This window comes from Aythya fuligula, chromosome 10, assembly GCF_009819795.1.
Source record: "Aythya fuligula isolate bAytFul2 chromosome 10, bAytFul2.pri, whole genome shotgun sequence".
NCBI lineage: Eukaryota > Metazoa > Chordata > Aves > Anseriformes > Anatidae > Aythya > Aythya fuligula.
Window position 1 is genome coordinate 12,884,831 of NC_045568.1, and position 11,912 is coordinate 12,896,742.

Sequence of the window (11,912 nt, forward strand, 5' to 3'; positions counted from 1 at the left end):
GGACACGCGGGGACGCGCCCCGCTCCCGGCGTGCGCCGCGGCTCGGCTCTGGGGGAAAGGTCGCGGGGCGGCGGGGGCGGTGCTCGCTCGGCGGGGACGGAACGGCCCAGCCCGGCCCCGGCTCTGCCTCAAGCCCCGCCGCCGCCTCCTCCTCCACAAGCCGCCGCCGCCGCCATGGCCGAGCAGCCGCAGCCCATCAGCCCCGTGAAGAATTTCTTCGCCGGCGGCTTCGGCGGCGTGTGCCTGGTGTTCGTGGGGCACCCGCTGGACACCATCAAGGTGAGGGGGGTGTGGGTGTAGGGGGGGAGGCGGTGAGGGCTGTGGGAACTACACTTCCCAGCGGGCACCGCGCGGGGCGCGCTTGCGCATTGCGGGAGGACTACAGCTCCCGGCGTGCCCCGCGGGGAGGCGGGGACTACATCTCCCAGCGTGCCCCGCGAGGCGGCGGGGCGCCCCCTGCGGGCCTGGGGGCTGCAGGCGGGGGTTGGACAGCGCCCGGCTGCTAATTAGCGGCTGGTAATTAACTGCTGGTGCTCTTCTGCAAAGGCTGGAGTTGTCTAAAGGCTGAAACTGGCCGTCACCTGCGCCCTGAAGGCTGCCCTCACTACCTGGTGGCTTCAGGGAGATGTTCTCCAGGTGCCACGTTCAGCAGAGCAACACTCAATAAGCCAACGCTCAATAAACAATAAACTAACACCCAATAACCCAACGCCCAGTGCAGCAGCACCCAATAATCCCACCTTTCTTCTCTCTCCCTGCCAGGTCAGGCTGCAGACCCAGCCCAAGCCGCAGCCCGGGCAGCCCCCGCTCTACTCTGGGACCTTCGACTGCTTCAGGAAGACTCTGGTTGGAGAGGTACCGCAAAGCCGGCGGCTCTTCGTGCCTCACGGGAGCGGGGCCGTGTGGGGGTGTGCCCCCCAGGGCTGTCCGAGGCTTGGCTTATCCACTGAGTTGATTTTAATTAAAACGTTTCATCAGTTGGCAGAATTTGAAGGGAGGTCTCACTGGTAACGCTCAGCATCCGCTTGTTCCAAATTTAGCCCTCGTTTTGTTAGGAAGTGCTTTTGGTACAAAATATCACGATATTAATGTCTGGAGTGAAAGACTGCAGTTAAAATTGGCTTTGTTGTAGTTGGTGGCACCGTGCTGTGTTCGGCATTCGGAGCTGCCTCTGGAAGTCCTAAAATAGGCAACGGCTTTTGTTGATTCAGGGAGTACTTTTGCTTTCTTCTGTGAACTATCTATGAGAAGGCAGAGGAACATTTGTTTCAATTCTAGGTGATACACTTCTTTTTTTTTTTTTTTTTTTTTTTTGACTAAGGGGACAATTACAGTAGTTTTGATTAATCTTCAGAATGTAGACAGCAGTTCTCGCTCCTGGATTGGCCATATCATGTGACTGAACTATCGTCTATTTTGTTTTTAGAAAGGCACGCAGCCTTGGTTTAAAGACTTTAAGTGTCACAGAATCCACTCAGCTGCTTCATACGTTTTTCCAGTGGCTATTTGGAAATAATGACTATAAAGCCCAAGCGTTTATTTACTTGTCTTAAGTCTGATTTCTAACCACTGGATCTTGTTAGGTAACTCGCTACTAAATGAATGAGCCGTCTCATATCTGAAATCTGCTTTCATGATGGCATTCGCAGGCTGTTACATAACCAAAGTAAATCTCGTTTCCGTGGTGTCTCCCACGAAGCACTGAATTGCTCTGCTAGCTCTGAATCCGTTTTAGTTTTTAACACCCCTGCTGAAGCACGGACGTCAGAGCTGAACTGTAATAATAGCCTTCTGATTCGGCGTTCAGAAGTAGCGCTGCCTCTCTGCTCCTACTCAATACTCATCTGTTTCTGTGAGGAAGACTGAAACTTCTCTGCCGAGGCCTTTTGTTTCCCATTGCTCACAGGAAGGCTGAGCAGGAGTGTCTGATTTTTGTGAACCCGACAGGATTTCATTACAGAGCCAGCTGTGTCTGTAAGCACATGGACACCTGTTGGGACACACTGACTTATTCTGGGGAGGAGAGAGGATGAGTGGATTGACTAGCAAATATACAATTTGTGCACCTAGCCTTTATCTAGACAGATAAGTGCTTCCTTTTTGTAAGAAAAAAATCACTTCAAAGTCAAGGTAAATGAAATAAACACTGCCACTGGTTCTGCATTAGATTTTTTCCATGGGTGCAGCCTGATGAAGGGAAACGTCAGGGATGCAAATTTATATGATGAAGAATGAAAGGAAGAATGATTTCCTCTTGAACTCATTCCAGACTGTGTTTGTGTGGGAAGTAAAGGAGCTCAGGTTAGTCTCCCTGCCTCTTTACCTGAAGAGTAAATTTGCTGTAGCATTCTCAGGCTCAGTGTCAGGGTTTTACACTGCTGCCTTTGATGACTTACCGATAAAGCACATACACATTTTTTGTGTGTACCTGGGAGAAAGGACTTTTTGACCCGCTCTTATAGGAGTTTCATTCAGGTGGCTTTCAACTAAACCTCCTCGTGCTTGAGGTGTAAGTTCTGGATGATCAGTGTTGGAACAGCAGGGTGGTAAAGGGGCCGGTGCTCTCCAGGAAGGGCAGCATTCCTTGCACCAGTTAAACGTGTATCATTGTAAACAAACAATAGATGCTGTTATTGCTCTAATTAATGTGACTGGCTAGCTGATATTATCTTGCATTTTGCTTGTCAATAAATTAAAATATTTGCAGAGCGTATGCCAAAGAAGTAATTCTTGTGATACTGTTTCTTGCAGGGAGTCCGAGGCTTGTACAGAGGAATGGCAGCTCCGATTATCGGAGTGACCCCCATGTTTGCTGTGTGCTTCTTTGGATTTGGCTTGGGAAAAAGACTCCAGCAGAGAAAACCTGATGATGTTTTGACGTGAGTTTCTGAGTTAAGCAGAGAGTTGGGAACGGCACCCTGAGGCTCTTGCAGCTTCTTTATTGTCACACTTCGAGTTGTGGTGTAAATTTGTCTCTTCTCCTAGGTTATAAATATAGTTCTGAAAAATAAAACACTCGTGTGTTTGAACGCTTCTGGAAGCGTGGGACTGATAGCACAGGCTAAAAGCAGCCAGCACGTGGGCAGGTGCTGTGCAATTCCCTTTCTACGCAAGAGCGAGCCATTAAGGAACAATTCCATTTTGGTGGAGTACAGTGTGAGTTACGTAATGATAGCCTGCGAACACTTGCTATTAACAGAAACTAGGGAATAAATACATTTGTGGTCGAGCAATCTTGACAAAACTGACATTCAAAAATCCCAATTTTCTCTTCCCTGCTAGTTGTGACTCTGCTGAGCCCTTAGTTTAGGGTTTAGTAGTAGTCATGGAAATGTTTCATTATTAATTTCCAAAAAGTAGTATTTATGAGCAGCCTTCTTCTCAGACATGTCAAACCTTATAGAAAAGAGAAGGGAAGCTAAGAAAACTTAGTATTGCTCTCTCCAAGCTAACTTACGCCTGAGGAAAATTCTCCCAGAAGTGCTCCCTTAACTTCTTTGCTGAATTGATTTATGGCTCCCCAGGAATAGAACTGTAGCTTAGCAACATGTCGTGCTATTATTTGTGCAATACGTAGGAGCCCTGTTGGAAAGCAGGAGCCCATTGTGTTGAGCCGAGCATGGTGGGGTGGGGAGGGACGGTTTCTGTTGGAGCCTCGCCTGCTGTCTGGGTGGTGTGAGCACACCTGGCATGGAGCGAGCTCCCTTTGCTTGGGTCGTGCAGAGGGAGGCAGGGCCGGGCTGCTGGGGCGCTTTCCTGGCTCTTCATTTTGCCACGGTGGCATCATCGTGCAGGCAAAGCTGAAGAGTAAGACAGGGAGTTGGTAAAGATTGGAGAATTCAAGGAAACAAACGGGCTGGGGGCTTACTGCCAGCAGCCCGAACACCTCGGGGCTTTGCGTTTTGCACTCATTGTATCAAAGGGAAGTTAGCGGGGAAGGTGGAGAAGTACAGTGTAGTCTTCTGGCTGTTTATGTAGAACTCCTCCTGCTGCTCTGCCTTGGAGAGAAAGAACGCAGGTCAACAACTAGGTGGTAAATCTGTCATTGTGCACAACTGTGCTGCCCCTTAGGTGCACTTTACACAGCAAGATATGGTACTCTTGGCGTGTGAGGGCCAGAAAGAAAGGTCAGACTTAGCACCATGGTTATGGGTCTGAGGCAGGCAGGAGGGCAGTGGTTCACCACGCTGATTTTGCAGGGAGTTTTTGGAAGGAAGGAGATGGAAAGAAACCCGAGGAGCCTATTCTGTCTTTTCTGAGGCTGAATAATCTCAAGGTGAGCTAGAAAACTCAAAGCTTATTGTGAGCAGGAGGTGCATGCGAAGTGGTGGGGGCGGTTTGAAAGGTCTGGAAGGTGGGAGTGGAGAAAATTGGATGGGAATTTGAGAGTAAAGAAAGGCGTAAGAATTGGAAAACCTGACTAGAATGCCATCTCTTTGGCAAATGGAGACAAGTGGAAGGTGTGGAATTTAATTGAGATATTAGATCTTACTAGGGAAGGGTTGGATGTCAAAATGCATTTGTGATGCAGAAAGCCTGTGTAAGGGATTTCTGTCACAGACTTTTAAATGTGAAAGTAGATGCAGAGTGTGGGGGGATGATGCAGGTTGGCAGGACAGACTCGACAACAGCACAGAACCTCTGAGGGGTTACAGAAATGAGGCTGTTGACTGCACAAGCAGGGCGAAGTGTGGAGGCTGAGGTCACTGAGAAGAATACGGGAGACTGTGGGAAGAAGAGACTGTTGAGAATAAAAATCAATGGGGAATGCTGTGCAAAAACCGCAAGTGTGAGGAATATTAGCAAATACAATAGCTGTGAAGAGCTGACTTATGGTTGCTGTGGGAACCAGGGCTTTGAATCCTAGAGATCTTAAATGTTTAGCTCTAATTATGCATTGATGAGGCACTTCTGCACTGATCAAAAGGAGCGGATGCATTTCTAGTTCCACTGCCAACCTTGTATGAAGCAGAATAATCTTGTGATACAGAAGTCTTTCTGCCCTTTGTTTACTGTGCTGTGTCAGGGTCTCACTTCTGTTTCCTCTGGGCAGATATCCTCAGCTGTTTGCAGCTGGCATGCTGTCGGGAGTGTTCACAACGGTGATCATGGCTCCAGGAGAGAGAATCAAGTGCCTTTTACAGGTAAGGAATTGGCTGCTGGTGACAGCAATTTAATGTTAGCGGTCTTGACTTTCCACACTGGGAGCTTCCTTGGTTAGTGTATTCGCTCTGTTCTGGTTTTTGACAGGACTGAGACAACTGTCATTTAATGGAGCCGTGTCACGAAGAAGCATTACACACCGTGACAGTATAAGTGCACACAGCATTCGCTGCTCCATTCACTTCGCAGAGCACAAGCCTCACACTGTGTGGCATTATATGAGGCATCAGTGGATGACTCAGTCTGCTTTAAAATATGGAAAAGTACAGCTCTTCAGAAGGAAACTTTCTCTGAAAAAATTAGTTAAAAAATCCCGAACTACTAGGTCATAAGACTTCCTATTGTAAAGATTTTTCCATTTTCTTGACAAGTTCCCGACGTGCAATTGAGGAAAGTGCTTCAAAATACATAGAATAGTTTTTTAATGTTTGGGTGACTGCTGGCTCTACATCTCCTCAAGGGTTTTTTAAAGCGTTGTAGGAAAATGTAAACCTGAACAAAAAAAAAATATTGTCAGTAGCAGAGCTCTTTCAGCATGGTGGTGGGTGTTCACGTGTCAGTTCCGACAGATGTGCTGTTCTCGTGGAACGTTCTATGCACATACAAATTGTTTGGAGTTCTCTGAATTATTTGAAGGCTACTTTTTGTCAGTGCAAGTATTACCTAACTGGTTTCAGTTGTTTCAAACTTACACTGGCGAAAAATAAGGGAGAACCTAGCCACTGCATGAACAATAAATACATCCTCAGTGTGAATGGGAGAGCACTCCCTGAGGAAATGATGTGGAGGCTCCATATGCAGGAGTGCCTACAGAATGCATATGTGCTCCTTCCTCTCTGCAAATGTGCATGTGGCTTTCTGATTATTGACTAAATGATTGTTCACCAGCCAGAAATCTTCACTAGCCAGAAACTGTCACTTTAATCCTTCAGATCCAGGCAGCTACAGGTGAAACTAAATACACTGGCTCTTTGGACTGTGCAAAACAGCTGTACCGCGAGGCTGGGATTCGCGGCGTGTACAAGGGGACAGTGCTCACCCTCATGAGAGGTAACTGATGGAAACGTTCTGGTGCTGCTTCATCTTGGGGTGCTTGAAGATAAGAAGCCTGGCATAGTATCATGTGTCTCACTGTCCCTTTAGCCAACTGGAGATGCTTTGTGTCACCATTTTTTTTTTTTTTTTTTGTCTTCAGAGTTACTCCAATGCCTCAAAGGGACTGAGAAATAAACATGAGATTCTCAGTGAGTGAGGAAGAGATTAGATGGCAAGGATCAGAGGGATATAGGAAATAATTAAGATACGAGAAGCCCAGAGGAATTAAAGGAGAGGAGCAGAGAACAAAGAGAAAAGAAAAATACAGAAGTGGGCTTTTTTTCTTGGGAGAAGTATTGCGAGTGCTGTGTGTGACTGCTGTACAATAACAATTGCTTTAAAAGATATGATTGAAGCAGTTACACTTTCTAACCTTTTGAGTGTGGGTTATTTTGGATTGGGATGTCATGACCCCTCTCTCAGCAACAGTACCAAAGTAATTGTGCCAGAGGCTGCAGGCTGTACATGTTTGGGGACTTTCTCCTTTGAATAGCGTTAGATTATTCCCTGTTCTGGGGCAGTATTTTTCAAGTATAACCTGAAATGTCTGTTTTGATATCCCAGTTTAGGAATTTGTTCTGTCCTCTGCTTCTCATAGTGGTGTAACAGCTAGCAAGACTGTCAGGGTCCCTAGCCAGAGGCTGGTTGTCCAGCTTAGGCATGAACTAAAAATGGGCTGTGGAAGTACCTGAAAACAAAGCAAAACCAAATCTATCAATAACAACAGCAACGAATCCAGAAATCCAGCTTCATTAGAACAAAGAGTGTGCCAAACTCGTACAATTCCTGAACTGCACTGGTCTGGTATAGAGCAATTAAGAAAGCTTAGAGCTGTCTCAGCTTAATGGCCGGGTTACAATCTGATTTGAAGGACTGCCAACTGAAGCGTTCAAGGTATTTTTCTAGTTCTTCCCTTCAGCACCTGCTGTCCTTGGGAAAGTTCAGGTTCCTCCATTTCCAGAGCAACAGCTATTTTTGTTTGCAGGGAATGCTCAGAAAAGGAATCTGGATGTATTTAGAGGTGTTGCTGAGTTGGCATGGGACTCCTGTGTCTCTAGGCTTGGTTTTGTTTCCCACTACTCAAAGATTTTGTTGTTTACCCACTAGATGTTCCAGCCAGTGGAATGTACTTCATGACGTACGAATGGCTGAAGAACATTCTGACCCCTGAGGGAAAGAGGTTAGTGAAATCCCATAGTCAGCGTTTCCTGGACTAGCCAGACACTGCTGTTTAATTTTCCCCAGTTAAGAAGGGATTTAGAGCAGTATCATTAAAATAACCCCCCAAAATTGGTCACTTACTTTGAGTTGCGTTGTTTTGCTCTGGGGTTAACTGACAGAACAATATTCTGCATTTTGCTCAGATTCTAACCTTGGATCTTATTAGCCAAGTAAAGAATATTTGGAGTAGCTCTTTGCTCTTTCACCCGTCTGTGTGTGCAAAAAGATGGTTTGTTTGTTTTGTGTCCCATCTCAGTCTTTCCCCTGCAGAGCATTTTGTGCTTGTGTTGCTGAATTAAAGGATTTGAACCTTTAGGGTGGAGTTGGCAAATTTTTGCCCAGAGGACTCCAGTTCTTGTGCAGATACTGCACTCTTGTCTGTATCTGCAGCATTATGCTGCCTTTGCTTGTCACTTTAGTCAAAACAGATGAGTTTTTACTATTTTTTTTTCCTCCCACCCCATCCCTGCCACAGTGTGAGTGACCTCAGTGCGCCGAGGATCCTCTTTGCTGGGGGCTTGGCTGGGATCTTCAACTGGGCAGTGGCCATTCCACCAGATGTGCTCAAGTCCCGTTTCCAGACCGGTGAGTAGTAGCACACCAACTCTGTTTCTTTCTCTGCCTCCCTGCTGATACAATGATTCCCATTTTAGTTACCTGTTCTGAAATCTAAGCATGGAAATGATAATAATAGAACCAGGTGTCATGACTGTTTTATTACAAATGTAAGTCTTTGAAGGGCTTTGTTGCTTCACTTCAGACACAGCTGTGTAAATTCTAGCCTGTGCTGCCTGCAAGGTTACAGTAACTGGGCGTGCCTTGCTGAGAGTATTGCTTTTGGACTCACAGATCTGCTCGAAGTATCTGTGGCCTAGTTGTTATAGTGAGGATGGCCCCAGGCTTTGAGCTTCAGTGGAGTTTGAGTTCTTCATTGCTTTCTCTGGGAGTGCTATTCAGTGCTTATTTTTACTAAGGCTCTCCTGTAGGCTCTGCCTGTGGACTCAGCTCTCCACTGGACAGCCTTTGTGATCATGATGATTTAGTGCAGGAAACTTCTTTTTTCTGTGATAGTGGCTGCTGTGGTTGTTGGCTATTGTACAGAGGGCTGTGTGTGAAAGACATTGCAGCTTTGCATCCTTGTTCCACTGAGCCAATCTACAATGCTGCTTTGAAGATGATGTGGTTTCATGGTGGTTCCATTTAATTGGGTTGTTTTGCAGAAAAAGTTTTGGTTCAGAGGGCTGGCAGAGGCAGTGCTTTCCAGAGGTGTCAGGAGAAGGAAGAACCTGTTCTTTGAATAGAAAACATTTTCAAAACACCTCAGCAAATATTTGTGACATCAGCATTAAAATAGCCTGTGCATTTCACTTGAAGTTTGTTGCTCTTCTTGGCTGGGGCACGTGATAGAATCACTTTCTGCTTCTTATTATCTAGTTTCATCAGTTATTGATGGCCTTCCTATCTCTTGGGAGAGCCATCAGCAGCAGTGAGAGTAACAGCTCAGGCATCCAATCCTGACAAAAGTTCCTTTCCTTTCTTCTCTCCTTCATCCCCCACCCTCCAGATGTCTTAATTATGTAAATTTTTTATGGTGATGATGAGCACTTAACTTCTGTTTACTGAGCCTTTTGTAAACCAGCTGTATTATTTCTTTGTTTTTGACTGAAATAAGTCATTTTCCCAAGCTGATACTTTCATGACGTGGCTTCAGCAGCGCTTGGATTCTGGTGACACTTGGATGGCGTAGCAATACAAACCTGTTAAAAATCCTGGGCTGTTAAATATTCCTTCAGTATTTGTGATTGCCATACAGCTTAGCTAATGTATTTTATCTCTTGCAGCTCCTCCAGGAAAATACCCAAATGGCTTTAGAGATGTACTGAGAGAACTTATCAGAGAGGAGGGAGTTGCATCTCTCTATAAAGGCTTCACAGCTGTCATGATCAGGGCATTTCCTGCTAATGCGGTAAGTAAACTGCTGTTCCAGATGGGTTTTGGGGACCTGGCCATCCAGTGCATGTTTGTAGTCTGCAGGGGAGATGACTAGCTGCTTACTGCTGTACCATGTCAGTGAGATTCTCATCACTGGAGGTACTTTGGGCTGTTGGTGTCTGCATTCTGAAGTGTACCTTAACCTAGGGGGAGCTACCAACTAACCCAACGAGTTCTAAGCTGTGCACAAAAGCCCTTTGGCTTATTCTGACAGTATTTCGTGTCTGATTATACATCCACTGGTAGAATACAGAAACGTGTGGATAAGTTTGGACTGGCTTCTCCTTCAGTAAATAACGAACTTAATGGATTAGAAGTTCTGCATGTGTATGAAAAGATATAGCAGAATTCTTGCCTCTGGTACAAGATGTTTTTTGCTCTCTTCCTCCTCCCGTATCAGCCATGTCAGGTGTTTATAGTGCTACATTCAGAAGGCTTGTTTGGAATAGTTTTTTTAGAATCCTTATTTGTTTTGTATGTTCTCTGTTTCCCAGGCATGTTTCCTTGGTTTTGAAGTTGCTATGAAGTTCCTTAACTGGATTGCACCAGGTCTATGAAGACTGCAAAGTCTTTGGAAATCAGAGAGGATAAGGAAGAGAGTACGAGTCTGCCTCAAAGGAATAAATGAATGATCACTTGAAGTTTCAGGAATGATTGCTTGCCTAATACCTTTTTGCCTTCCTCATAATCTTTAGGTGGTGCTATGTGCCGTTCAGAAATGTAAGCCGTAACTCTGAAATAGAGTTGATGAGGAGTTAAAGGTGATGCACCTGTCTTCTGAGCCAACGTGCCACAGCAGTAATGCTGCTAACAGACACGCTACACACACTACCTTAAGTACTTCCTCATGGAAGAAGAGATTTCCTAAATATTAATTCTTTATTTACTGAAGAAACATAGAAATGAATGCTGAAAAACTTACTAGGCAGCGTGTAGTTAACTTTCAGGGCATAAGTTAGCAGCTGCACATACTATAGTATTTACAATTGATGTCCATTAGCATTCCTGTCTCTTGCAGTTTTTTCAGTTGCCTGTTTGCATGTCGACAGCAAATCCTCCATGCGTGTGATGCAGCAAACACAGAACTAAGCGGGTGAGGTTAGAGTTACGTTTGGGTGGGTTGAGAGGCATTACAGATACCTTACAGGATATTGCACGCTTACCTTTTCTGCGGAACTAAGGGGAAAAATGAATTACGCTCAAACGTTTGCAGTAAACTTCACTAAGGTTGCCAGTGGGGAAATGTTTACCTGAACTTTTCTCTGGAATCCCTTTCTCACTTTCTTTTCCACTGAACATATCCCAAATGTGGTTTCACAAGAACAGCACGATGCCTAACAGCCCTTGATGTATTTGATGAAATGTTGCATCCTGCAGTTCAGAAATTTTAACGGGACTTCTAAGAACTCAAACTAAGAACTCTGACACGAGGGGGGTACGTGAAGGTGGCACTGGCTCTGCCATCTTGTTTAACTTTATTCTAACTCCTGTTCCTTGGTTTTATTGTAATACTGTTGAGCACAATCACATTTTAATTTGAGAAATGACTAATCCTAACAAGCAAAAAGCACTTTTAATTTCTCCTGGTTTTGATGCGATGTTGTCAGAACTCAATAAAGCTAACTGCTGTTCGGCTACAATGTGTGCTTGGGTTTATTTTTGCATGGTTGGCTTTGCAAAAGTTTTCCTACTCTTAATTCTGAGTTGCGAATGGGAATTAAGTTGTGCTGTGCTGTTTTTAATCTCTAATGCCTTGCATCTTAGCTTTTGAATTTCTGGGCTCTTTAACATGAGGCCTGGAAATGAACGTCCTGCACCTAACGTTCATTTTACAAGTCCTCTTAGGTGCTGTGTTGCAGCTAAAGCTCTTAAGCTATAAAGCCAGACACTAAACAACACTCCTCATCTGTGGAAAGGATTTTATGTTTTTCAGGAAAAGGACTGGACACAAATGCAGGGGAACAGAACAAAGCTGATGCCCCACAGAAAAGGCAACTGAGAGGTTGTCCTTGATTCTCTGGGCATGTTGGGCTGTGCCATAAAGAAACAGTCCTCACCTTGGCTTTGCACAGATGGGATCTTTCCTCAGTACATTCCACCCAATGCTGCTTCAGAAGCTTTGAATTCCATTTTCCTTCCCAACAATTAGGAAGGACCAGAAGGGAACCTGCCTTCCCCGGAGTCCACCTTGGTGATTTACCTTTGGGAGAGGGTGGGAGGTGTCAAACCACTGAGAGAGCCCCTGGGGTGGGACAAGCCCAGTTGCTTGGAGTTGGCTTTGTGTTCTCCCTGCCTTATTGCCAGCTCCAGACCTTCCACATTGCCTAGAAACCTGCTGCTGCTCCTGCCTCTAATCACTGCAGCTATGGATGAATGAAATGCTTAAAGCATGAACGCAGAGTTAACACTGGTTCAGAGAAGCAGTAATTAAAGGCCATTAA

At 45.4% G+C, this 11,912-nt stretch overlaps 1 protein-coding gene across 1 annotated transcript; it reads left to right on the forward strand.

The window, feature by feature from the left end:
- The first annotated feature begins 87 nt into the window (after positions 1 to 87).
- Positions 88 to 11,111, forward strand: SLC25A20 (solute carrier family 25 member 20). The gene is made up of 9 exons (XM_032194297.1): positions 88 to 279; positions 763 to 855; positions 2,752 to 2,879; positions 5,054 to 5,144; positions 6,096 to 6,213; positions 7,366 to 7,438; positions 7,955 to 8,064; positions 9,321 to 9,445; positions 9,966 to 11,111. Exons 1-9 carry the CDS (start codon positions 175 to 177, stop codon positions 10,026 to 10,028), a joined length of 906 nt encoding a protein of 301 aa, XP_032050188.1. The 5' UTR covers positions 88 to 174; the 3' UTR covers positions 10,029 to 11,111.
- The last annotated feature ends 801 nt before the right edge of the window (positions 11,112 to 11,912 follow it).